At 44.7% G+C, this 27,892-nt stretch overlaps 1 protein-coding gene across 3 annotated transcripts; it reads right to left on the reverse strand.

Moving 5' to 3' along the window:
* Positions 1-218: 218 nt before the first annotated feature.
* On the reverse strand, positions 219-27,661 carry mei4 (meiosis-specific, MEI4 homolog (S. cerevisiae)). Of its 3 annotated transcripts, XM_048985107.1 has the most exons (6): positions 27,530-27,661; positions 25,527-25,769; positions 24,144-24,673; positions 16,439-16,561; positions 564-673; positions 219-388 (listed from the first exon to the last, which is right to left on the reverse strand). In XM_048985107.1, the coding sequence occupies exons 1-6, from the start codon at positions 27,576-27,578 to the stop codon at positions 325-327; spliced, it is 1,119 nt and encodes a 372-aa protein (XP_048841064.1). In that variant the 5' UTR covers positions 27,579-27,661; the 3' UTR covers positions 219-324. The 3 variants fall into 3 exon arrangements, with proteins under 3 accessions (XP_048841064.1, XP_048841063.1, XP_048841065.1); XM_048985106.1 differs by having other exon boundaries at positions 289-673; XM_048985108.1 differs by lacking the exon at positions 27,530-27,661 and adding an exon at positions 26,467-26,484 and having other exon boundaries at positions 289-673.
* Positions 27,662-27,892: the final 231 nt, after the last annotated feature.

The raw sequence follows: 27,892 nt of genomic DNA on the forward strand, positions 1-27,892 counted from the left end.
CCCCCATTCAGAAGATGCTCTCTAAAGGGTGTTAGACCTGTGATGTGATTTTTTTTTTTTTTTTTGGGGGGGGGGGGGGTTATGGAAAGTCCTCTCCAATTTGACACAATCAAAATCGCAAAGGGAGATAACAAATGAGAAAAAGCAAATGGGTGCACATTAGAAATCTTTTACTTTTCAGCTTTCCTTTAATGTGCTAAAAAAAAAAAGATGTGCTTAAAAAAGATGTCTCTCTCTTTAAATGTGTTCATTTAAAAGTCGTAGCACCAATGTCAGACCCTTGTGCTCTAAGGTTTCACGAGCTGGATGGAGGACTTGTTTTGGTCATGTGGGTTTGGCCTGCTGGCTGGGTGGGCAATGGATCCGCCCCCCTCCCGGGACAAACACTCTACGAGAGAGAAGCAGGAGGACGGGATGCTGCTCAGGGCCCAGCGCCTTTGAGGCAGGCCCCCATCCTCCACATGTAGATAGCCAGCAGCGGGAAGTCCGCCGACAGCCGCAGCACATTGACCTCGAGGCGGCTGAGCACGGAGCTCAGCAAGGGGCTCCCCTCCCAGGCCAACCTGCTCTGCTCCCAGCTTTCGTCCAGCAGAAGCCGCTCCAGGACTCGTAGCAGGTAGAAGCAGTTCTCGTACCGAGCCACATCGAACTGGCCAAGCCCTTCGCCCAGGCTCTGAAAGAGATCAACAGCACCAAGGTCACGGGCGCCATGGAAACCAGCTCCATCACATGCCGTCGCTAAGGCCTGATCCTCTCTACCCACGACTGTGTATGCCAGTCTGGCAAACCAGCGCTGAGATCCAGCACCATCTGGTCGAGAGACCTTGTCCAGGGAGCATTCAGGAGCAAACATGTGGTGCCTCACTATGCAGCCACGGTACTGCAAGAGCTGTTTCTCCACGTCCTCAACTTTAATGCCCTGTTTTCAGGTATGTATAATGGCTGGGTGCATCACGCGCTTAACGTCTCACAAGGATAGACTGGTGTGTTTTAAAAAGGCAGATACAATGTGCTGTTGTAGCAATTGAACAGGATGTATTTTCTGTTCCTCCCTAGACATTCGACAGCTGCGTTACATAGACACTTCAATATCCGCCCATCTGGCAATTCAACAGCACCCTACAATACTGCTAAAGTGAGGTCAAAGACCAGAGCTCTTTCTGCATCACACAAATTAAATAGTCACGATAACATCATATTTTTGGGCTGAAGGCATTTTTATTCATAAAGTGACAATTCCAGATAATCTGGCAGCCTTCACACAAAGCAGGAGCCACTTTATCAAGACACGCATCATAAAGACTCAGCGGAATGTTACGAGTGAACAGACACCACAGGGTTAATTAACACCGGCCCAGCAGGCAAACCAGTCTGTTCCTAGATGAGTCCAAAACCTAGTATAAGCCCTCTTTCAAGCACGAAGGACCGAACAGAATCAGAAGTACAGTCCATGTGTGGTAAACCGCTCTGCAGGTGCTTGTGACCAAAGGATCAGAAGTTCGAATGCCGGAGTCAGCAGAGCAATGACACCATCGGATACTCAGTCAAGGCCCTTCACCGCAACAGCTGCAAACACTGACTAACTTTCTCAACTGCATGCTGCTAAAAAAACATAAGAAGGGATGAGACAGAACTGAAACCTGGGAGAAGAAGAGAGTAAACAGAGACCAGGAAATGGTTAACTAGGACACACAGGTGCAGGCTACTCCTTACAATACCGGCAGACTGCTACCATAGAGAATAATGTTCATTCCTGGCAGAAAAACAGCAGGATGTGAAAAGCAAAGGCATTTTTTTAATATGCAGAGCCACAAATAAGCAACATCTTCTCCACACTCTAGACACTGAAGTCCATCTTCTTTCAGCATCTTTTGTTATGCATGTTTTTATTTTTCTCATAAGGTCACCAGAGTAGGAAGACATAGCGCAGAAGACCTCTTTGTTCGTCCTCATTCTATCTGCAGTGCCAGCCATTCAAACAACACTGGCAGAAACTCTGAGGGAAGTTGACCTGTGTGGGTTCGTGCAGCCGGCTGTGATTTTTTTCCCTCTTTATTGGATGTCAGGTCCTGAACAGCCCCTCTGCCCGCTCTGATCCACAGGAGCTGCCGCATAATGAGAGCTTCACGCGGCAGCCGGGATTGCAACAGCGCTGGACGCGGACGACGTCTGTGAATCCGCCTGGCAGTGTGAAGCCCCTGTGACATTTAAGCAGCTGAGCTGATTGGAGTCTCGGCTCCAAGCCGTGCTCCGGAAAACACCATGGGGCCTGATAAATTCCCGATAAGCTCCCCGCCACAGCAAAGACAAAAGCAGCTAACCAGCCAGTTCACCACAAAACATAATTACAAAGGCCTGACTCAAAAAAGTAGATTGTTTTGCCTCTGAAATGGGGTGGGAATACTGGATTGGACGGACAAGAAAGCGCGGCATCTCTCTCCCCAAAACCGTCTTTGAAATCCATCCCCATATAGCAAAACAGGAGGCGCTGATCTCAGGGGACACCAAGCAGCAAAGGCTGTAAATATTTACATTTAAAAAGCTGCAGAGCCCCGGACACTGCGTGTGAGCTGGGCCTGGGGGGGTTACTTATTTCAGCATTTCCTACTGCAGATATCAATCTCTATAACCCGACCTATTAGCTAAGGCTAGTGTCACGGCTATTCAAATGTGAGAAGATAAATGGAAACGGGTAGAAAGGAAAGGATGCACACTGATATTTCACGACAAATTAAAAACTTCTAACTTATTTCACGGTTGGACCGCATGACAAGTCACATGACGAGTGACGCTAGGCAACCTTTAGCCAATGAGGAAGAAGTCAGGCAGTTCTGTGTTAAGTTTACCGCCTGGGCTTCTCTTAAGCATTTCTTTGGACGAGGCTACTCTGCCCTCAAGTGAACTGTGGGCATCTCACTTAAGAGGCATCACTGTGCCAACGTATGCTTTTAGTGCAGATGGAGCATCTTTAAGACGTAAACACAGAGAGCCTTAATCTAGGATCTAGATCTAAACTCCTAGTTTCACAGGTCTCTGTGAAACTAGACACTATATTGTGTCTTTAATTTAAAAGTAAATGGGAAAACTACCTCTAGGTTTTCTACACCTTAAACAGCCTCTAATGGCATCAAGACACATTTACTAGCAAACAGAGACAACTAAATACAAAGACACACTACATAAAATGCGGGCGATCCTTCAGAGCAAACCGTTATCTACTTAAAAACATCCTCAAGCACTTCAGCAGAATCCCTGTACACACGGATAAGGTCTCGCCTCCACGTTGGCTGAGGAAGTGAACTGACTTCAAAGCAGTTAACCGGCGGCGATGAGGAGCAGGGAGGAGCAGTGAGGAGGGACACCAGTCAAGGGCTGGGGAGCGATCGGCCCAGCGCATACAGGTCACAAGTAGACCTCAGTGCCAATGTGACGGAGGGGGGGGGGAGACAACACCATGTCCCACAGGAGGTGGGAAAGAAGGAATGCGGACTCTGCTGGGAGCTGCCAAGGGGGCGACCGGCTCCGTAAGAGAGCGAGTCTGCTGTGGGCTCAAAGGACAGCCCTTCGCCATGGACTTAACACTCATTTAAATGCATAGGCTTTCTGTGCGCCGGGGCCCAAGGCCTGCGGAGATCGACCCCCTCCACCCGCGGTCGGCTAACAAGCCCCTGGCCGGGTGTGTGTGTGCGGGCTGCTCAGGATTGACACGCGATTATGATGCAAACTTCTCCTCACGCAGGACAAACAAACACGTCCGTGTGTTCCATCTACAGCTCACCCTTCAAAGATACATACGCTTCGTTTGATCAGCTCCTGGTGGAGTGAAGGCAGAAAATAAAAAGCAGGGAAATAAAGCAGCTCTGGGCTTCGAGATCTGCCTGCGCCCTGCTGCTGTGTGCAGAGTCTCGCCCGCTTAGACGGAGCTCCAAGTCAATGCACTGTTTCAAAGCACAACAAAGGATGTCATGTTCATCTTTAAAACGGCACTGAAAATGAGGGCAAACCACAAACAGCCTTAGTGCAAGGAGCACATTCATAGATTTAATCACTACACACAAAGCAATGCATGAATCAATACTAAAGCAGGCGATTTTGTGTACTTCCTGGCAAGCTGATTGCTGATGGATTTACAGCAAGCCTCCTCGGTCTGTTTTGACATGCTGTCCGCCAAGAATGAGTCCATTAAAGTCCAATTCTGCACAACATTCATAAACCATTGCACTTCCCAGCTCTAGTGCCATTATGACACTAACGTCATATAAATGCAATTAATAATGTAAATGTAATATGACTTTTTTAACAAGCCTGAAGGTTACAATGTTCCCACATACAGTGCTTTGCCAAATCATTCCTTTGAGAAAATCATACACTTCACTGATAACAAAATTATGCATTAATCTTTTTCTCCAAGTGATATTTCAATTCAAAATAATACTAGTTGTGAGTTTCATAAACATATTCTTTTAATGCTGCTTGCATATGTACTCAAACCTTTGAGCTGAAAATTTGGTCCAAGCGCGTGCCAGTATGTTCACTCCAGCTTGATGCAATTTATGCCCATTCTTGCTGGCAAATCTGTTCATCTCCCCAGAGTTGCTTAGAAACAACTTGTGGACAACGGTTTTCAAGTCTTGCCACAGACTCTCGGCAGGATTCAGGTCAGGACTTCCACTGGCCCACCCTAGAGCACTCACTGTCTTCTTCTGAAGTCACTCCAGCACAGCTCTGGCCTTGTGATTAGGATCACTGCCCTGCTAAAAGATTACATTTTGCCTCAATTTTAAGTCTTCAGCAGACTGAAATGGGTTTTCCTCAAGTATCTGCCTGTATTTTGACTGACAATTCTTCCCTCAGTCTTTACAGGTTTTCTAGTCCCTGCTGAGGACTAGAATGTAAACAGGGATGATGTTACCTGGGTGATGTACTGTGTTGAGTCTTGTCTACTATTTGTAGACTACAGTTCAATATTTAATACTTTGATCCTCTCAAGACTTTTTACCAAGATTCTGGGCCTGGGACTTAGCATCTCCATATGCAGCTGGACTGTAGACTCACTGGAATGTAAACAAACCCATCTCCAACTTGATCTTCAACACCCCTCTGTTCATGACTGTGTGACAAGACACAGCTCAAATTCCTTCAGGTTTGCTGATGATGTTACCAACAACTGTGAGTCAGCCTACAGGTAGGAAATCTGGATCCTGTCTAGATGTTGTGCCAGAACAACATAAGGAAGAACAAGGAGCTAGACAGAGAAGCTGGAGACAAAACTCTCATTCACAGTGTCAAGAAAGCTTTGGAGAGAGTCAACATGCTTACATTCCTAGGTTCTTGAAGTGACTCTCACACACAAGCTCACACTGGACAAAACCAAGAACAAACAAACATAGATATGCCTTCCAGATGATGCCAGGAGCTCTCAGCAGCTTCCACACAGTGGAATCCATTCTCCCTGAATGCATCATACCACGGTATGAAACCATCTCAGAATGGTACCCCGAGGGTGGTGCAGTCTGCTCTGGCCATGACCACGACACATCTGTGTTCACTTCAGGAGATGTTCATCACATCCTGACTCAGAAAAGCGGGGCGGTGCTGTCAAAGATTTCAGTCGCCCCAGACAATCAATCTCGTCCCACTCTGCTTAGGGGAGACGGCCCAGAAGCGACAGCACGAAAACAGTTTCTACCAGGAAGTCAGAAGGTTCCACAACAGCGCCTGTGAATAAAACACAGGTGCACTGCAGATCTAACGAATCATCTGCTCACCAGTCAACACTTAATTTCAGTGTCCTTTCTGATATAATTCAGTTGCTATCCATTGCTTTGTATTACTTATTGTTTTCGTGTCCATGGTTACTGCTGCTTACTGAAATTCCTGCACTGTTACCTGACAGTCTGCAGGGGTCATGTGAGCAAGCATCTCAGAGCATGAATTACAAATGACATTGCAGGTGAGTAATAGACTGCGTTTCACCTGGAAAATGTGCTCTCTCCACGGGACGGCTACATGATGCGGTCTCAGAATGGGTCTGACCATCACAGAGTAGAATGGAAGGTCTCCTTGAGATGGAGATGTTTAGTTACCACTTTGGGCTACCACTGCAAGGTGCATCTTCTCCAGGCAATAAGAACACAACAGCTATGGCGAGCATGCCGAATTCCGCAAATCCAGTTTCACAGAAGGGTCCATCCTGAGTTGAAGGAATCCCTTCTATCCAAATAACCACCATTAAATCACCATTAAATCACTTAACCACCATTAAGCTATTTGACCAGGATGTGTGGTCTATAACATCAGACTGAAATTAACAATGGATATCCCTTCAGCTTCCTGTACCCCGCCGATCTGTAGATGTGGTGTGTAGCAGGTAATGGGCTCAGGCAAGCAGATGGAGGTAAAGAAAGCCTTCACTGCACAATCTGCAGAGCGCTGTATGCTGTTTGGAAGGAAAGTGGATACACCGAGAAAATGAAAATCTGCTCCTCACAAGGGTAAGAGGAATACATTATGTAACAAAGACATCACATCCAAATCGGGGAAAAACATCTCTCCGATAACAGATTTGAAACACCTAGTTAAAACAATACAATAAAATGAGCCAGGCTTGGACCTTGAGCCGTGCTTCCTGTTTTTCTGTGTCCTGCCATGGACACACAGGCCGGAGTAGGAAAATGCCAAGAGCGCTAAGGAACTGCTAAGGAACCACCAAGAAGGATTTAATGCTTTTACTAGAGTATGTTGCAGCACCTGAATATTCAGCTACATGAAAAGTTCTTAAAAAAAAAAAAAATTAAGTAAATCAACAAAACGATAATTGCTATATAGGATAATAAATGCCAAAGTCAGGTCAAGATGATTGTCCCCTTTAGACGGGTGAAGAGCATTCAATAGTTCACTACTGTTTTCTTTCCAGTAAATTACAAGCATGAATCGCTAAAAACACTACGATTCTAAGGACCTGAGGGGTGCAATGTTGCACAAAGCCTTCCGTTAAGTCCTCTTTTCAGCACTTCCACAGACACTTCCCTGACCCTCACTGTGGGCTCCCTTCGATTTTAAATGCCCCCACAAAGGAGAATTCAGGTAGCACTTTTCCAACTGGAACTGTGATTCACATCAAACTAATGAAAGCATGGCATTTGGTGAAGGTCTCAGCAGACTGCAGTGCACAGTTGAGGTAATTCATAATAAAGAACTCCATAAAAAGAGTTGTTCTCAGTTATAATCAATATCGTAACCCAACACCATGAGAGCTCATATTAACTTCCTCAGTGGAGAACTTAGTTATTGTTGTCTTGCTTAACAGGGGGCACAACTGTGTTTTTTTTCTCTAGAAAAGGATGTAGAGATATTGTTTTTTAAGCAGACATTTATAGTTTACCAAATAATGGTTTTTATAGATTTCAGAGCTCACAAAAACCTTTTGACTTCTTAAAGGGTCATTAAAATACCTTCTTAAAATCTTCTTAAAGTCTTAAAATCTCTCTTGCACCTGAGCATCTATAAGATGACAAACTGTAACTCAGGAAGTCCAGTTTGATGATGTGCTGATGAGCATCAGTGGTCCATGTCTTCTGAAGCTTGGGTGTTAAGGAGCACAATATCTAGGCCTGTGATAGTGGGGGGGGGGGTCTTTTAATTTCCTCTGCATGATCTAAGCTGTTTTCAATGCCTTACAGTCCAGAGTTAATAGCATGCAGATGTTTTAATCTTTTGATCAACACGTGATCTTTTTTCAACCAGGCCTCTTCTCAAGTACTCTGCTTTGATGAAACGCTTATCAGCCATCAAGACCTCAGAAGGGCTTCGATTTACGATAAGTAAATGTGGTGCATGCAAATCTGATAAAAAATGTGTTCCTCTTAACAAGACCTGTGTACCATGTGCACAGAAAACATGTGAGCCAAAGACAAACTACACTAAATATAATGACTGTTTATGGCTGTACATTGTCACTGCCACTGTCTGCCTTAAAAGACCAATATCATCACACATAGAAGACATGCTGCACTTGGTGACACTTGTGGTCATGTTAACATTATTAAAGAACCATATTTCTTTCACTACACCTGACATCTGACAACCAGAAAAGATTAGGGTGCTTTTCCACTGCACCAGGTACTTAAAGAAAGTACCAAAAGTATGGTACTTCAAAGAGTTGGTCTTCCACTGGGGTAAAAACTTTTTTTTTTTACTTCGTCATAAGGAAAAAAACTTAGCAAGCTGTAGAAAATTAATGAAAATTAATGTCCCTTTCAAAGATTATCCAGTATATGTTTAAAAAATCAGTTTAAAGTTGACCTCTGCTGCTTTTGCATGCGCTCTGCAAGTGCTCTACAAGGCAATCATAATCATTTTCATCCTTGCAGTTTATATCATTCCTAGATGGGTTTGTGAGAACTTTATGCTGAATTCCTTTTTGCTCTTTTGGTACTTTAGGTACGGAACGTTTGGTACTGGTACTCGACAGGAAGTGGTGCAGTGCAAAAGTGCCTGTACTTTACATGCACCCTGTGCAGGAGCCCCCCGATGATTTTCCGGGAAACCTCTCATGCTTCTGTCACTATTCCCAGTCGTGTAAACAGACGTAGCAGCTGTCTAGTTCATAAGCTTCGTTTGCTATCATCTTCAGCCGGTTTAACCTTTGTGTTGCTGTACTGTGATATTTACATACACATATAAAAAACTGCTGATAAGCCACGTTATTAGATTCCCAATTACGATATCTTTGCAGCCAAGTAGTGATATTTAAGTTTGCGCCGAAAACTGTGCACTAAAGACACACTGAATCCCCGTGCATGGTGCACCCCTTAAATTTTATTCTGTAATTTGCTTGGATCATGTGACCCCACCCAGCTGCATCCTGCTTCCACGGCGGAAGCGAATTCCCACTGGAAATGTGTCTCGGGATGTGGGAGACAGCGTTGTGTGCCGAGCCACCCAAACGCTGACATTCTTACGTGGGTAAGTTTGCAGTCAAGCAACAGGGGTTCCCTTCCGGATGCACGCTACACACGGTGGACACGGAGGCGGGAGCCCGGCGTGAACGGCGACACGCCCATGCCGCTGTCACGCCGACCATGGATTCCATTCAGGGCCCCACTTTCACAGCTGCTGCCAACATACACGATGGTTTCCTCTAGACTCTTCTGTGAAACAGACCTCCCGTGAAATCGGAGAGACAGCAGCCCTCCGGCAGATCCTCCCCCAGTGCTGGGACATGGCAAGGAAGCCCTGACGTGTTATCGTGTCCTCTGGCTCTGCCAGTGACTCACAGACGTGGGGAAGGCAATGGAAACCCCCGGTTTTGGTAGAGGCTCTTTTTAAAGACGACCTTTTTCTTTTCCGGCAGTTACCACTCTTCATGATTGTACAACTAATCTTCAAAAGGCGGAGGAGAGCCACGCGGTTTCTGGCGGCGGGGGGAGGGGTTTCTCCTGATCTCACTGATGAGAGGTGGAGAAGCTAGTGGGGGATGTAGTTCAGGCTCATGAAGGATGGCGGAGGGGGTCAGGGCACACATGTCAGGGGCAGCAGAGAGCTGCTGTTCGGGCGAGGCGAGGCTAAATGTCTCCATCCTTCATACTCAGGGAGCCGGCTTGTCTCTCCTGGCGAGAGGTCTGGTCCACCTCCACAGCTATTAATATCTGGAGTCGAGGCACGACCATCAGGGTGTGACCGATTGCAGTACAGGCCGATAAATCCACAGATCCTATCCATGTGCTGGCAAGCAGAGCTCTTTAATAGAAATGCAGATGAAAAAACTGTTTAGGATAGGCAAAAAAATTATACTCCAAGTCTATTAAACGTAAATCATTCAATATTTTCCAGATTCCCACTCGTAACTAATGCTGATAGCTCTGGAAGGAGTATACAGCAGAGCGACATGCCTTTTAAAACGCAAAATGTCCATAAACGTGCCTTCCTGAGCTGGGTGGCAGGTGCCTATCAATCAGACGCCCGCGGCGCTGTCTCTTACGGCACGGGCCACTGAAGGTCCCCCGCGTTGTGCCCTGAGGGCCACATGATCGCTACGTGTCAGTCGTTCGAGAAACATCTCATCTTCTCGCCAGTAAATCAAATATAAGAGTTCAGAGCAATGCTGCAAATGACTTGCTTCAGAGTCCCTGAGACTTGCCATGATAAGCTGCTTCAGATCCAGGGAAACCTTGCGCTGATATTGAACGGTGCGGATTAGACGAGCCGCAAATACTGACGCCGACTAAATCCTACCTGTAAGGCTTCTGAAGACTCAAAGTCTGGCTTTCTATCTAAATACAGAAGAAGATGTTCCTGAAAACAAAATGCCACATACTTTAATACCCCCAACAGCCATAATTCCTACAGTGGAGACATAATGGTAAATAAAGATGAGTTACGAGCGCGGTTTCCTCTTAAATGTGGCTGTGGCTGGGACAGACAGAGATTATGAGCGTACTTTATCTCAGGGTGCTGTGTGGGTGCACTTGAATTTCCCTGAAAAGGTCATGCTGACTGCACTACAGCTCAAACGCCCCACAAGCCAGAAGACATTTGCTGTTACGCTTTTAAAATTGAGAAGAATCACATAAAAGACAAAAAAACAAGAACAGCAACTCCGAACGGCGATGTTTCTGATGTTCCACCGATTTTCACAACACTGGCAACTTGTTGAATCACGATTACACAATTTCCTCAATTTTCCAAGTGTGTGGTGGGGGGGAGAGAGATGACAACTGCGGATTCAACCAAAAATCAAAAGCAAAAAAGTCATACTTCAGGGTAAGAACTGGGTGCTTGTCTGTGTGATAATGCAGAGTTTAGGAATTTAAATTGCAACAGGCCAAACTTAAATGACCGAGTTCTTGCTGTCCAGTAAAACAAGTAGTTAGAGAAATCCGTGTCTTTAAACTGTCCTTCATGTGCAATAATGTCCGCATGTGATGGACTGGCACCGCATTCGCGGGGCCCCAGCCTTAGACCCTGTCTTCCCAGGGCCAGCACCCATGATCCTGTTCTGGATAAGTGCTTATAGGACATGACTGAACAGACGATGCCTGCTGGCATCTTACCCATTATCCGTCATTTACTCTGCATGCTGCGACACTCTAGGACATTAGCAGGTAATGTCCTCAAATACATCTGCCTGCCTGCGACTCATGACTGTGGTAAGTGGTCACATGATGGATGGATGGAAAGGATGAGTGGAAAATGCATGACTCTCACTATACTTTATCACTGTTGCAAAAAAAACAAAAAGGAAAGATTTAGACTGATGCAGCTCCCCTGTAAAATATGAAATCCTACAGGTGAACACACTACTATACTAAGAAGTCAAATACAACGTCTTTTTAATATCAAGACACCAAGGTACCCTGACAACACCTGCTCAGTCCATCCATCCATGCATCTTCTGAAACTTCTTGCCCTATTCAGGGTTGAGGGGGGTCCAGAGCCTATTCCGGAAGTTACAGGTAGAATGCAGGGAACAATCCAGGATGGGGCACCGACCCATCACAGGGCTCAAACTCACACAACCTGCTTAGTCATTAATGGCTAAAAATATCACAAAGGAAACGTGGGGACAAGTGTCCTTAGTTCATCTGCAGACAAGGTATACAGATTATGCAAATAATGTTAGACACTGTTTTGCTGTTTAACATCTTCACAGCTGTATGGTGCAGCAGATGTTTCTGACTTAACCACCTCAATTCTCCCTGCTGATGCAAACCCTCACATGAAAGCGCGTAGCATTCGATTGCTCCGGGTTTCGCCCTCCGGAGGAGCGAGCATTCAGTGAAAAGTGGCTTACGAGATTCCTGCTGACAGAGAGCGGATTCAGAGCCAGCAAGCAGTGAGTACGCTTCTCTCCCAGCAGGGATACACAGCCCCCGATCCAGGCTCTTGGGTAGAGGTATACGCTCTGGTCTCTTGTGGCAGAAGCAGCCTGTTCCCCCTACAGACCATCTCCAGACTACAGCTCTCACTGACCCCCACACAACCAGCTGGCAGCGGCCTTCTCTGCCGCCTCAGACAGACAGACCTTTCCAGACCAGCTGCTTTGAGACACCACAGGCTCACCCGCCCTACCAGCCACTGTCCTGCAGACCCTGTAACATGAGGGATGGCGCCTATTTACCTGAGGCCCTGCGTGTCAGGTGGAAATGCTACCGCTGCCTCAGTGAGTCATGTGGTGAGTCACTAAAGGCTGCCTGATGTCCCCCCCCCCAAGGTGTCCAGCCTCTTTCCCACTCACCCATTTTAATAACGGCCCCCATTATGGTGATAATTCCCTCAAGGTTTTATTTTTATAGAAGTGCAACCTGCTGATAAGAAGAAAACCAATAACATGTGACCTAAATTCCCTTGTTTTGTTCCCTCGTTCTGAGCGTGACTCATATCGCTACAGCTACAGCAAAACAACCACACGAACCACCCGGAGCGAACCCAGGACCACAGCGGCGATTACCGCGCCTTTGAAAAGAAACAAAGGTACAAACGTGACACAAGAGGAGTCCCAGAATGCCCTTGTACAGCAAAGCAACACAGCTAAGTACACGTCTGCTGTAAAACTCCCAGGATCCCCCAAGCACACCAAGATGGAAACACATAGCAACAGTGGTCATTTCATTGCAAGGGGTTAACCAAAAGAAACAGATTCTCGAATATGCTGAAATAAATCGCTGACAGAAGGGGGCGCTAAAAATAAAAGTGGCTTGACAGGGCTGCCCTTAGACCTGTCAGAGCGAAGTTGTGAACAGGCTGTGTGCGCAGGGCTTCGGGGAAGGTGATCCAGCGGAAAATCTACTCATCCCTCCCTATGTGACAATATTTTCTTAGAAGATACACGAGAACCTGTTTATTAATTGTGTTTATTTTTCCTCCCTAGAGCCAGTCCAGAGGATTGACTTTAACATTAGCACTGATTTGAGATCAGGAGGACACACTTGGGAAGCTGGAGGGTGATTTCATAATGAACTGTCACCTGTAGATGCATTTAAATCAACAAAATGCAAAATTCAACACAACAGCAGGATTGCTTCTAATATCTAGGAAGACTGCGCTGATCTAGCAGGTGTCACAGTCAGCTCGCAGCCAAGTCACACACTAACTTACCCTCAAAGATTATAGTGATGCTCTCTGCACATATGGTTCAACCAGCACTGAGCCCTTCAAGGAACCCGGTGGGTGAAAAAGATGTTGCTGGGTTTGGAGAGTAGGGCAGCCACTAACGATTATTTTTCTATGGATTAATCTATCGACTATTTCATCGATTAATTGAATAATCTAAATGATTCATTTTCCTCCAGAAAATCAAACAGATCATTTAATTAAGTTTTATTTTGACAACAACTAACTATATGCTATTGCAGGCCTTTAGATAATGGATGGTGGCTTTTTGGCACTACAGTGTAAGGACATTATTTTTCGCCCACAATTCAATAAGCAAATTATTAGTATGCCTAAAATATTAGTAAGATGCATATTGTGACGCCCAAAAGTTAGTAATCTGTATAATTTCGGTTTATCCTTATGCTTATTAAACACGGTTAGTGGAACACGCTACATGTGACGGTTTTGGTGAATCATGGGAGCGATACGCACTGAAAAACAAAGATTCTCAGGCTGCCACCTCACACCGATTGCCTCCAGTGCGGCAAACACCAGCAAGACACTGCAAAACCTTAGCCACACGCTTTGCTCGCCGGCTCAGTAAGCAATCTTATCCTTCAGAGATCTGCTGGATGTCCAGGCGGAATGTTCTGCCAGCCACGTCTTGCTCTCATTAGGGTGTTCGCTTGGCTACAGGGTGTGTACATGTAAAATTACACCACGAGTGGCTCATTTCAGAGTGACTCATTCTTTTTGGAAATAGGAAATGACCCACTGTCTAGTTTCCTTATTTGCTAATGCCGCTTTGTGTCTTTGAGACAGACACGCAAACTGAATAAGCTTGCAGCTGGTCAAGCTTCCCACCAAGAAAGCATCATGTGACAAAACAACAGGCTATACATGTGGCTGCATATCACAACATGAGAGCACCAGACGTGCTTTTCTGTGACTGTAATAGGAATACAAATTTTGGGCCACCTGGCCATTACACCTACAGGCACTCCATTCTAAATCCACAGGCATCAGTATGGAGTTGGTCCCCACTTTGCAGCTATAACAGCTGCCATTCTTCTGGGAAGGTTTTCAACAATATTTTGGAGTGTATCTGCAGGAGTTTTTGCCCATTCATCAAGAAGAGTATTTGTGAGGTCAGGCACAGATGCTGGACATGAAGGCCTGGCTCACAATCTCCATTCTAGTTCATCCCAAAGATGTTTGATGGGGTTAAGGTCAGGGCTCTGTGTGGGCCAGTCAAGTTCTTCTACACTAAACTCACCCAACCATATTTTAATGGACCTTGCTTTGTGCACTGGGAACAGAAAAGTGCCTTCCTTCCCCAAACTGTTCCCACAAGGCTAGAAGTATAGAAATGTCCAAAATGTCTAGGCATGCTGAAGCATTAAGAGTTCCTTTCACTGAAACTAAGGGGCCTCGCCCAGCCCCTGGAAAACAACCCCACACCATTACCCCTCCTCCACCAAACTTTACAGTTGGCACAATGCAGTCAGGTAGGAAAAGTTCTCCTGGCATCTGCCAAACCCAGATTCACCCATCAAACTACCTGACAGGAAAGCTGGATTCATCACTCCATAGAATGTGCGTCCACTGCTTCAGAGTCCAGTGGTGAGATGTTTTAAACCACTCCATCTGATGCCTGGCATTGTGCTTGGTGATGCGAGGCTTGCATACAGCTGCTCAGCCATGGAAACCCATTCAATGAAGTTCCCAACTCTCAGTGCCGGGGTTAATGCAAAAAAAATCTATTCTGCAGTTACCGAGTCAACAGAGCGCAGGTGACTATTATTCACTGTGCGCCTCAGCAGTCAGTGACCTCGCTGTTACTTTATGTGGTCGGCCACTTCATGACTGAGTTTCTGTGAGATCTAAAGGCTTCCGCTTTGCAATAATACCACTTACAATTTACTGGAATATCTAGCAGGGAAGAAATTTCATGAACTTGACTTGGGTACCTTACAAGAGACGGTCTAACCAGAGCAGAGAAACAAGCCCTTCAATCTATTGATCAAGGCTGACAGCTGAGAGTAGCAGGCAATAATGACATTACAACACAGAGGACCACAAAGACTGACCTCTAGTCAAAAGATACCATCTAACAGCTTAGAATACAGCAGGCCAAATCAAAAGCAGGAGCCTTATTCCGAAATCCCAGATTGGACGAAGAGACAAAAATCGATGTCAACAGGTGACTTAGATTAAAGAGAAACACGTGAAGGTGTTTGCAAGCATCTCCCGATCACACAAATTATAATAACGATCAGGAAAATCTTAGTACTTGATTAAAAAAAACCCTTGTAATCTACTATCAGCATTGCACCGAATACGAAATACTTGACAGAAAACTAAAGAGTTTGATAGAATACTAAACACCTAATTATTTGGGTAATTATACATTCCAGTTACAACTACTGAATATTTATTGAGCTTTGTTCATCATCAAAAAATGTCATACGTATCTAATGCATTTCATTTTTTATGCATCTGGAATGAGGAATTGGTACGGGCTTGCTGACGTCAAAAATTACGCTTCACTGAAGAGAACTTGATCAGCAAATGCTAAATTTTGTACCACAGAAAGTGCCAGAATTTCCACATTCAGAGAATTGTGTAATACTCTAAAGTTCCATGCTAAACAATGGCTCATGCCAAAGAATCAGTGTGTTTATAATCCAAGAAAGCTGAGTTTGTATGAGTCAAGCAACAGCACTGACACATATCAAACAATGAATATCTGTCCAGAGCACATGGTCAGAGGCAGCATGCTTGGTGTCACGTGAAATAAGGCCCACTTTAGCTCACGTTTTCATCAAAATGAGCCGATCTGCAGCCAGAGTGTTGAACCTTAATGGCTTAATGTACATATATGGCAAAGGGTTAACCTGCTACAATTCAACACACCCTGAGCAGTAAAACCAAATCAGTTCAGAGTCACACTCGATCGAATCAAACTCAGAGGTAGGTCGATTATCAAGTTCCAAGATCAGATTGGGTTTCTTCTGACATGACTTGAAAGAATTATAAACAAGTTATGATTATTATAAATAAGGGACTGTAACATTACAGAAATTAGATAAGGAACTACGTGTTGTCAAGATATCCTTTTTGAATTACACAATATTACTTTAAACAATGTGAGTGCACTGTGTGGATGAGACAAGGAAGAGTCCTTTCAACTCAAAGGTGAAAAAAAAACTGCTTAAGACATGAATAAGGCAGTGAGTGAATTTAGAGGTGATGCATGCGTGTTGCATTCTCAGCACGCCTGAGTTGCATGCATGCATAATCGCTTGCAGTAAGCACAAAGGGTTGGAGCCTGTGATTGTACCTGCAACAGGTGTTCCCCAAAGGCATTAACTTCACAGAAGGCGTGAAGGATGAACGGCAGCTTCAGTGACGGGCTTCCACCCAGAGCGGCCAGACAGTCAGCCAGCGTCTCCTGCCTCTGGAACTGAAGCACACCAAAGAGGGACATGCGCATGAGGAAAGCATCCTGCAGCGTCTCCGGGGGGCAGCAGGTCATGGAGGGGGGGGGGGGGTGTTTAGTCAGTCAGGCTGGTTTTTAACACCATGCCAGCAACCAGGACTATATTCATGTCATTTAAATGAACAGTATAACAGATTAAACGAATAATAAAAGTTAAAATGTCATAAATAATTAGAAATAAGATGTTTTATTGAAAACTAATCTTAAAAACAGAAAAGGCCTCTGGCTTGACTTTACGAGAAGCTTCATTTGCTATTACTGCAGACAGATGATTAAGAAAGAAAAAGATAAAATATAAAGACAATCTTGTGAGATCCCACACATCCTTATGGTGACTTGTGAAAAATACCGTGATACCATCTCCTGACTGCTGAAATGATGGCACACGAGCATCAGCAAGTCCCCACAGCACATGGAGAAACACATGAAGACAGTGCAGAGAGCCGTAAACATGCCCTTTACAATCTTCATATCCCCCTGGCCTTGCCGACACTGCAGCAGGTCGCACACGAACATCCGCACCAAGGAGTCGCCACTGACATAAAGACCCTGAAGGTCACGATCATTTAAGCAGAGGATCCGCCTTATGCGCTGCTGACGGAGCAGCGCTCCAGTGCGCTCCCTCGCAGCCCCGGCCGCATGAAGACCAACAGCCCAGTCCGACGCCTGTTTGCCTGCGCAAACCGCTTTAGGGTGGCTGCAAGAGTCTGTCGGCATGTTCTATGTAAAATACGACTTTAAATCCTGGCTAACCAACTACAACAGATTGGACAGACAGATACTTTGATCCCAAAGGAAATAAAAATTCTAAAAAAAATTATAAAATATACACATATATTCAAATATAGGCTAACAACGCGATACAGAATCCAGGCTTCACATGTGCCTTGTGTTTTGCGATAAGCAGAAGTCAGAGGGAGTCATTCCAGGATTTAAGGAGATTCCTTCCAATAAACCATAAACAGGAAGCTAACTAGAGACTGCAACTGGTAACCTGTGTGTAAAAGAGAGAGGGGCCAACACACTAACATCAGTTTCTGGGTATCTGATAGAGGGTCTGATATACCGGCCACCCCCTGAACGTGAGGACATTCAAAAGGTGCTAGTTATGATCAGTAAGAATCACTGAATATTACTGCCCACAAAAGCACAAATATTACAAGTTATACACATTTGATTGCTTATAGAAAAAAAAAATTCTTATGCTGCAGAAAATGCGAGAAACGAATGTGGCTTTGTTAGGCAAAACACCCACACACCCAGGCAAGCGGCCATCCCCCAAACAAAAGTAGAAATGAAAGCGTTCTCTAACGACCAGCGTGGAAAAAGAATCTGTTCTGATCGTGTGTGACATTTCAGCAAGACTGGGCCTTTATAATCTGCAATTCTCTCTGGCCAATCAGGGCTCATTGGGCCTCAGGTGCTGACATCCCCACAGCACTTAACCAGCCAGTTAGAGGCAGGCCTATCAGGGGCAGCAGACACTGAGCATCAACCTCCACTTCGACCCTGCTGGCCATTCTGATTGGAGGTGGTTCTGTCAATCATCCTTGTGGCACGTCCTGGCCTGGCTGAATAATCCAGGAGTGTCACTGTGTGCCCAGTGATTTTAACACTGTCTGCTTCACTAGGGGTATATTTTAATGGAGGTGGGGGCTTGGTTCAATTTTGGTCAGTGGGGGGGGGGCACTGAAAACCTCAAAAGAGAGGCTTCTATAGCTAGTCGGTCCCTCTGCCGCCGTTTTCCCTCCTCTCTGCTGCCAAGACTCACTCTGCTGCCAATCCGAGACCCAAGACCCACACACAGCTCATGCAGAGGGAGCCCTGTGAGAATAACAAGCTGGCAGCCGACACTGCCCGCAAGGCGGCAACCAGCCAGGCAGGGCTAGCTCGCCTTCCTCTCCTACGCTGCCTCCGGACGATTAACGTGCTGCCTCTAAAAGGATCGTTTCGCGGCGTGAAAGTACGCCACCTGACAAGAGTCCGGGCCGCAGCAGAGAAGCTGGAGTAATGCAGGTCACGTGACGATGAACATGAACAATCATCAGCATGCAGAACATAGGAAATAAGTAAATAAGACCTGGTGAAGCTTCCAGTTGTGGTCAGAAGGTTACATGCACTCATCAGGGGCATAAATGTCATTAATTTTGGGCTTTTAATCATTTATTTGATCCGTTCTTATTCCAGGGTGGAATGATTATACGACATACATCTTCAATGATTTTTAAAAACAGGAACTGGGTACACAAATATATTTTGGATTTTCTGCAGTCTACACAGGGTCAAAATTATACACATGTACAGGCTCAAATATATACATACACGCCCTCTAATATCTGGTTAAATGTCCCTTAGCGAATTTCACTCCAAACAGACACTTTTTGTAGCCATCAACAAGCTTCTGCCACAATTCTGGCGGGATATTTGACCACTCTTCTTGGCAGAATTGGTAGAGTTCATTCAAACTGGTTGGTTTCCTGGCACAGACCCGGCTTTTAAGCATAGCCCACAAATTTCCAATAGGGTTGAGGTTGGGGCTTTGGGAAGGCCATTCCAGAAGCGTAATGTTAGGCTGCTCTATCCATTCCAAAACCAGTTCTGATGTGTGTTTGGGATCTTGGGATTTTTGTCAAGCCTCGCTCGTCCGCTCCTTCCGTGTGCCATGCCCCTCATCTACCCCATGTGGATTCCCCGTGTTTACCAGCTGTTTCCTGTTATAGTCATTAGTCCTATGTATTTAAGTCTGCATTAGGTATGTTTTCCCCATCATCATGGGGAAATCCCTCGTTCCCTGCTTCCTCATCTCCCTGCTCCCGTTTCCCCGGTTCGCTGTGACAATTTTCCAAATGGAACGCCCAATGGTGTCCATGTTTCAACCGTCTAGCTGAATGATTTGAGGTGAAGTTGAAGAATTACCCAACTTGTGTAAATCTACAATTCTCTTTCTTAGATCTTCACTGAGCTACAAGGACTTTCCCATTGTTCTGAGTATTGATCAGTCTAATGAGTGCTGTCAAACAAATTCTTTTTATGCCGGCAAAGAGAAACTACCGGCTGCAGTCAATCATGATAACTAACGAGAAGTTAATAGGCTTTGGCCTTGTCAAGTTAGAAGACATTCTAGAACCTTCAGCACCGCTTCTTAAGATTTAGGTGAATGTATGTATATATTTGAGCCTGTATGTATAATTTTGACCCTGTGTGGATTAAAGAAAATACAAAATAAATTCAAACTTGCATCCAATACTTGTTTTTAAAAATCACTGAAGATGTATGTTGCATGATCATTCCACCCTGGAAAAAAAAAACGGTTCAAATAAATCATTAAAAGCCCAGAATTAAGATAACATTCATGCCCCAGATGAGTGCATGTAAACTTCTCACCACAATTGTATGCCTTAATGTAAATGAGCACTGATCAGTCAGACCGCTGAACTGCAATGGCCTCATGCACATTACGTACTTATTGACATTGTGAAATTAAAACTTTTGCCACTGATTTCATGATGCCAGGTGGAGTCAGATGTAGCAATTGAACAGCTTGCTTAACAGAAGCTTTCTGGGGTTATGAAAACAGAATCAAACTAGCAGCCAGGAATTCTTGTCTAAAAGACCTAAGTAGAGGCAATAGACACAAGGACGGATATCGTTATTTAACCTTCTTCCAGAGGTACAGAAGTTAAAAGCCTGGTAGCTGCAGCTTTCCTCTCACAAAAGCACTCGTGCTCCATCTGTAAAAAAGCTTCTAATGATAGAATTAATCCAACGACACGCCTCTTTAAAGGAGCGATCACCCAGTGACAGAGCAAGCTATTAGGATGGCTGGAGACTAAGGCGGAAAAGGGGCAATTTGGAGAGATCCAATCTATATGGGTATCAAGAGACACTGGCGAATAGATGGCATCTAATAAACAAAAAAGGCCAATATAACGTTTACAATAGATTTACTACTAGAGCAGCAGAACCATTGATAAAGCAGAACAGCAGCTTCATCGCTCCTAAATGACCTCAAAGCACATTCATTCTGCAATCCTTTCAAATTATGACTCAAATGACAATTTCAGTTACATACACAAGGGCACCACAGAATCCCAAAAACATCACCACTGCACTCAGGACACGCGGACATTGTTAAGGTGACCACATCTGGAGTAAATTGAATTGTTGGTGACTTCCTGGCCTTCGGCACAGTTTTTACAGTCTGTCAGTGGACACCTCCACAGAGTCCTCTGTTGTAATACGATTCATGCTTTTTGTCTAAATCTGTCAGTTTAATCTAATCAAGTCTGATAACCTAATCTCACAAAATATAAACTTCTATAATCACATCATCAACATGATCTGACAGCACTGCTCCGGCCAGCATATCTGAGTTTGTCCATAGTAATTTATCTGAATGGCAGGTCCTCTGAAAGCCATTATTCAGTAGTGCACACTGTCCTTGCGGAGCGAGAAAACGCATTTGCAACTTTAACTGAAAAATGCAAGGAGCTGAGAAGCCGGGAAATCGAACGGCTAACAGTCATTTCTAAAGTTCTCCTCAGATCTATAAAAGTGGAGGGAAGCTGCCTTAAAGGTGCGTACCCAGCACCCGATCACTCACTCACACTTCATATGGCGCTCTGACAGCTTTTAATTGATTTCACATTTTTTTTACCACATTGCAGAGAAGACACGGCCTCAAACGATACCATTAAAAAAGATTACGAGTACACTGTAGGTCTTAAATGTAAAGTCGAACAATCCAAAATGCTGGTAACAAGCTTAACTGGACTGCGTGGTTGATTAAGGCCGCTATATATTAAATTATTTTTAAAGCTTACATTCATTTATGTCGTGTCAGTAGCACCACACCGTCTAAAAGTGTAAATGAACAAATACCCTTACAGTTCAGCAAACACTAGGTCTTTCAGAATATCCCTATTCATTTCTGCTTAAATTACGTCACTTATTCGGAAGTATTGTAGCAACGCATTATTTGAATCTTGGACTGGTTATTTTAAAACAACCGAGAGCGCCATCCTCAGGTCACGAATGTGAAAACTACACTGTGTACACAATTATTATGCAAGTCTGTATTCTAATGGAAGATCATCTGCAGGAGCATTTTTGTCAAATTAAAATCACATTAACTGTGTTATTCACTTAGTGTGAACATTTCCAGGTGACTTAATTGCTTTACTGGGAGAGGGTGTGGCTTAAAGTGAGGAAAGCCTTAAATTCCGGCGTTCAAAAATTGTTAGGCAGATTTTTGCTGCTGTAAAAATGGGTCAAAAAGGAGACCTAACAGAAGAAATGCAAAGGTGTCGCGTCTTGATCCCAGCACAAGTCAAAAGATTTCTGCGCATGAGACCGCAGAGAAGCAAAAAAGCAAGTTGAGAAGAAATTACGTAAAGTAACTAGACTTGAGAAGAATTAAACAGGAAGTATGCAGGAACCCTTTAGCCTTAAGTGCCACCATCTTTCAGGACTGCAAACTTCCTTTATGCTGCAGAAGTACAAGGTGCAAAGTGCTTCACATGATTGGCAGGGTCAGAAAAGGCAGAAAAACAGCCTCCTTTAAATAAAAATCATAAGTGAAAGCTTCAAGAATGGGCAAAGAAATATATGAAGAGAGATTTTTCAAAGGTTTTATAGACATATGAGATGAGAGTGACCCTGGTTGGACCTGATGGGTGGGGCCATGGCTGAGTTGCTGACCGGCATCGCACACCAAGGTGGGGGAGCGATAATAATATGGGCTGGAATTATAAGAAGTAAATTGGTTGGACCATTTCAGGTAGAAGACCTGAAATGCTTGAAAATGAACTCGAGAAACTACTGCAAATTCCTGGAGGATACCTCTCTCAGGCAGTGGTATTCCTAAAGTGGAAGATCTACACAGAAGGAAAGCAGTACATGTCACCGAACAGCTTGTGGGAAGCTGTCTTGGATGCTTCTCCAGAAATTAGGCACAGTGACATAAAAGAAACTGACAGGATCAATGGATTATAGGGTAATACGAGGGTTAGAAAAGAAAGGCAGCTATATTAACAAATGAAAGTATTTCCAAGGGTAAAACTTCCTTTGTTAAGCTTCTGAATTCATTGCTAAAATCATAATTATTTAGAATTATGTGAAAATGTTTTTTGTTCATTGTTCATGAATTTAAAAAATTATCTAAAATTGTACTTTGCATAACAAATGTGCACACCTATGTTTTTGAAAATATTTTCCCCTTGTAGCATACAAATCTAAGTCTTTCTGTATATAACATTTACTGTTGAATTGGCAATGCGTAAAATGTTGTGTCTGTTAAGCAATTTTTAAAATCTGTAAAACACACATTGCATAATTATTATGCATACAGTGTACAGGCTACAGGCACCAGGAAATTCCGCTGCCGTGAATGAGATAATGCGCTGGAGTGCTAGAAGGCAGAACTTGTTAATTATGGGTAAAGGGGCGTGGGGGATGCCCTGCCACGGGTTGGTGCCCCATCCTGGGTTGCTCCCCGCCTCAGGACCCTGAGTAGGATAAGCGGCTTCAGAAAATGGATGGATGGATGGATGGATGGATGGATGGATGGATGGATGGATGGGTGTGGGGGAAAGGTGAGGGGAATTGCCCAGAGCCAGAGGAATGCTGTATATGATTGCCCCGAGTCAGGCTCGGCTCTGTGCCGTGCTTCCTAATTGGAAAGCCCAGTCCGAGACTGAGTGAGGAGGCTGTTACAGAGAGGGAGTGCAAATCATGAGGCAGCGGACAGAATGCTTAGATTCCGGGCAAAAAGACCTCAACCGACATTCCACAACAGAAAGGTACATTTCTGCAAAAGATGGACACACGCAGCAGGTGCATTCAGAATTACAAGTGTAATATGCAACCACATGACACCCACTGTGTGTTAAAGGTATTTTTGCTTTCGTTTTTTGCATTACAATATAGGAAAACCACAAATTACATTTCAGAAAACATCAGAAAGTCCTATAAGTGAAATAGTTTTTTTGCATAACTTTTTTACTGTCTATAACTTCTTGCGATGACAATAATCTAATGATAACAAAGCGGAAGTATAATTACCAAAATGAGTCCGATAGTTATAGATCTGTTATGAATTCTGAACACAGTCAAAATGACAACATTCTAAGATGGCCACTGATAACCTACCTGTCTCTTATTTGAGGATGAACAGCACAGTTCTGCATGAAAGGTCATAAAAAGGCAGGATTTTAAATTAGGTGCTGTCCACAGGAATGTCAAAAATAGTTTCATGGCAAATGTTTCGGGTGAGTCGCACTGTCAGAAACTTTAATAGTATAATTTCATCCTTAAAGCTCTGTCTTCTGTCTTCTGGTATCATAACCTTAGCTGACGATTGAAATTATAAGCATGTTGTATTATGTGTAATTATTTCAATTATATCCCAGTATACGTCTGATTTTAAATATTTTTTTTTTGCACAACTCCTGCTGAAAAACTTGCCGAATGATACCTTCATCTTATCGGAGAGTCCCACCTCAGCTGAGAGGATCTGGACCGTGAGCTTGCGAGCGACGCTCCTTACCCAGTTGAGCCGCGTGTTGTCCAGCAGCAGAGCTGTCAGCTCCTTCAGGCAGGATTCTGCTCGTCCCACAAGCTCGCCACATGCCGGCCCACTCAGGGACTCCAGGGCCTGGCCAACCACCCGTGCAGCCCGAAGGATCAGAGAAGCCGGTGGGAGAAGACGGGGGTCGGCCCAGGCCTCAACCATGCAGGAGAGGAGCTGGCACAGCGCGTCTCTGACCACGGGGCCGTCCCTGCTATCGGCCGCCTGGCCCAGGCCGACTAGGCTGTGCAGGAATTGCGTGTGATGGAGCATAGCTATCTCCATGGAGCGACCATGACTTCCCGCACAGGACCGCTCAGATGGCAATGCGCTGAAGGAGGGAGCAGGTGGCAAAGAACAATGCGAGGCTTGGGGCACCTCAGCATACGCACTCAGGGGCAGCACCTCCATACTACTGCCTGTCCCAAAGCCAGAATCGCCTTCCCAGGGAGCGCTACTCCACAGGGATTCCTCAGTTGCCTGGCACCGCCCATCCATCGAAGGATCTCCTGTGTTGTGCATCAAACCACCTCAGATCATTTCTACGAACAAAACAGCTGAACGATTAGAACAGATCTGAATTTCTGAATACCTGCCCGTCCATCTTGCAGCTGCTTTCCCAGTAAAGGGTTGTGGGTAAAATTTCTGGACACTGCATGCTAATCAAGCGGCCGCTATTTATCATCCCACAACAATTCAAGTCAGTCAATAAATCTCTCCTGTGACAACAACGGCCCTCAAATTACAACCCCATCCAATTCCCAAAGCGCAAAAAGATTCCAGGCTTTTCTTTTAATACAAACTGTCACTGGGTATCATCATGCATTTTGTTTAGTTTCAGTCACATTCGCTTGAAAAATATTTTTGTTTATTTATAAACCTGTCCCCATGGCAACTTTGTGCCAGTGATGTCGAAACCCATTAATCCGCTCTCAGGGAGATTTCAATTGGACTCTTAAATGAGAGAATAGGTGGCAGGTTCTCCCAGACCTTCACTAATTTATACTCAACAGCCCTTTTTTAAAGAAATTATGAAACAAACCTATTTTGCCATTAATGACAAGTATTATAAACCACCTATGATGCACGGGTGAATATGTCTCTTATTCAGGCCCAACTGCTCACAAAGTTTAAGCTGCACTGTTGGCAGATTAAAACACAGACCGTTCTGTGTGAGTACAGCCACACAATGTTGCTTTCATATGTAAATTTGTACCTCTGCGACCCTTACTGACAAATATTAAGTGTAACATCTATTGGCAATACATATGTATTAAACAGCTTTGTCCAAAGGCTTTACATAACCTCTCTGAAAGCTTCCTGTGTATAGAATAGACCCAGCTGGCCGGCCCGTGTACCCACCGGCAACGCTGCTCCCCATGATCTCCGCCCGAGCCTTGCTGAGGAGGAGCTCCTGCCGCAGTCTAAGCACCTCCTCTTGCAGCCCCTGAGCCTTCGCCTTCCAGTCATTGTCCTCACAGTGGAGTCTGCTGGCCAGGAACTCCGCATGCTCCCTCCCAGTCCGCCCCTTCGGCCTGCTCTTTATTATGGCAACTGCCACTGCCAGCTTAGCTGTCCGCAGGTACCAGAGTCCTCCATCATACTCTAGGGTTACAAATTAAAGGAAAAAGATCTAGAACTCATTGTGACGTAATGTACATCCATGCAGCAAGTTCAATTGAAAAAGTCAGTGTATCCGTAGGCACGAGGCTGGGGTACACCCTGAACAGGATGCCAGTCCATCACAGGGCAAAAGACAGGGGTACACCCTAGATGGGATGCCAGTCCATCACAGGACGCCAGGCTGGGGTACACCCTGGGCAGGATGCGAGTCTCCCAGCGCTGTGCCCTGTGATGTACACCCTGGACAGGATGCCAGTCTGTCACAGGGAAATACAATACCTTCAATACAACCATACTCTACAAGTAATTAAGAAACAGCAATAAACCCAAATGCATGCCTTTGGACTGCAGGAGGAAACCCATGTCAGACAGGGAGAGCAGGTAATCTCCACAAACACCGCAGAGGTAGACACCCTTAAAAGGAGTCTGAGAGAAATACAGTACAATTTTTACAATACTCCTTTTTAAAACCATAAAGCCCAGAAAGGCAACTTAGTGAGTTATTATCACAACTGGCAATTTACAGAAAGCAGTTTGATCTGCCTAAAATGCAATTGAATTACAGTTCCTTAAATATTATGCAACACGAATAAGCACAAACATCCTTCCTTATTATTATATATATCCAAATAATGAAATCAAATCTATTACTCTCACCACATATAAATTACTCACAAACCCAAACACTAATCTTGACGTGGTTTTAATAGCTTTTGCTGTTGGATTCTTTGTGCTTAAATGATTCACTGGATTAAATTAATCTTGCTTAATGATTCAAATGATGGTTGAATTTGATTCAGTTCGCACTTAGTTGAGCTGTGTGAATGGAGGCAAATGCGGTGACCACGGCCCTTGACAGTTAATCATTGTAGTATTAATGGCAGATGAATAACTGTAAATTACTGCTATTTAACTGCCAATTTGTCACTATCTATCCCTTTCTGAAACTCTGTTTCGGTCAGAAAAGCCAGCACAACGAAGCCAGTCATTAAAAACCCGTAAAGCCCTCTTTCCTCGGCCGATGGCTGCGTATGCGGTTAGCGGCGGTTTAACCACAGCGAAACACACGGATCAGTATAAGCGGTTAGAGGCGGTTTAACCACAGCCAAACACACGGGTCAGTATAAGCGGTTAGAGGCGGTTTAACCACAGCCAAACACACGGGTCAGTATAAGCGGTTTGCGGCGGTTTAACCACAGCCAAACACACGGGTCAGTATAAGCGGTTTGCGGCGGTTTAACCACAGCGAAACACACGGATCAGTATAAGCGGTTAGAGGCGGTTTAACCACAGCCAAACACACGGGTCAGTATAAGCGGTTTGCGGCGGTTTAACCACAGCCAAACACACGGGTCAGTATAAGCGGTTAGCGGCGGTTTAACCACAGCCAAATAGGTCGGTATCTGCGACCCAGCACATCCCAGCGACATGACCCGCCAGACCCCGTACTCTGAGGCTACTGGGAAATCCACTATTTTATCATCAATTTTCACTTCTTAATCTTAAATTAGATTAAGTTAACTCCCCTCAAATATTTTAGACTCGCGGCTAGTGGAAAAGTTAGGCTAAAATAAAAACGAGCTAGCTTATCTATCTCGGCTTACACTTGGCAGGCAGGGATCTAACTGCGGTGGACGGCTAACTTGGGGAGTTTATTAGTAAAAGCAGCCGTAAAAGGTTAACTGAATTTCAATCGTGAACATGGTGAATCTTTTTTTTTAATGAACTGAAAAGGTAATTACTTTCCGGGCAGTAGTTTCCTCCTTTCTCATCCGGCAATATTGCGGCCATTGCTGTTAAACGGAGTCCTCGGCAATAGTGGCTAAATCTATATCTAGTAGCATTAAACGACACTTTGATAGAGCGACATGTTGCTGTCGCTTGTCGCGATAATTGGTGCGATACAGTCACGTGCCAGCTCGCGCCGCGCCCTGCACTGGCTGCTGGTTCATTATACCACTGTATCTGAAGATCATTACTTTTTTATTCTGTGACATAACATATTCCCAACGTAACAGCCATTGCACCTCGTAACCCCCCCCCCCCCCCACCGTGCCATAAAACATTGTTTTGTAATAAAAAAATAAGAAAATTGAACGTTTTGA

The sequence above is a fragment of the Brienomyrus brachyistius genome, chromosome 19 (assembly GCF_023856365.1).
Source record: "Brienomyrus brachyistius isolate T26 chromosome 19, BBRACH_0.4, whole genome shotgun sequence".
In the NCBI taxonomy this organism is placed as follows: Eukaryota; Metazoa; Chordata; class Actinopteri; order Osteoglossiformes; family Mormyridae; genus Brienomyrus; species Brienomyrus brachyistius.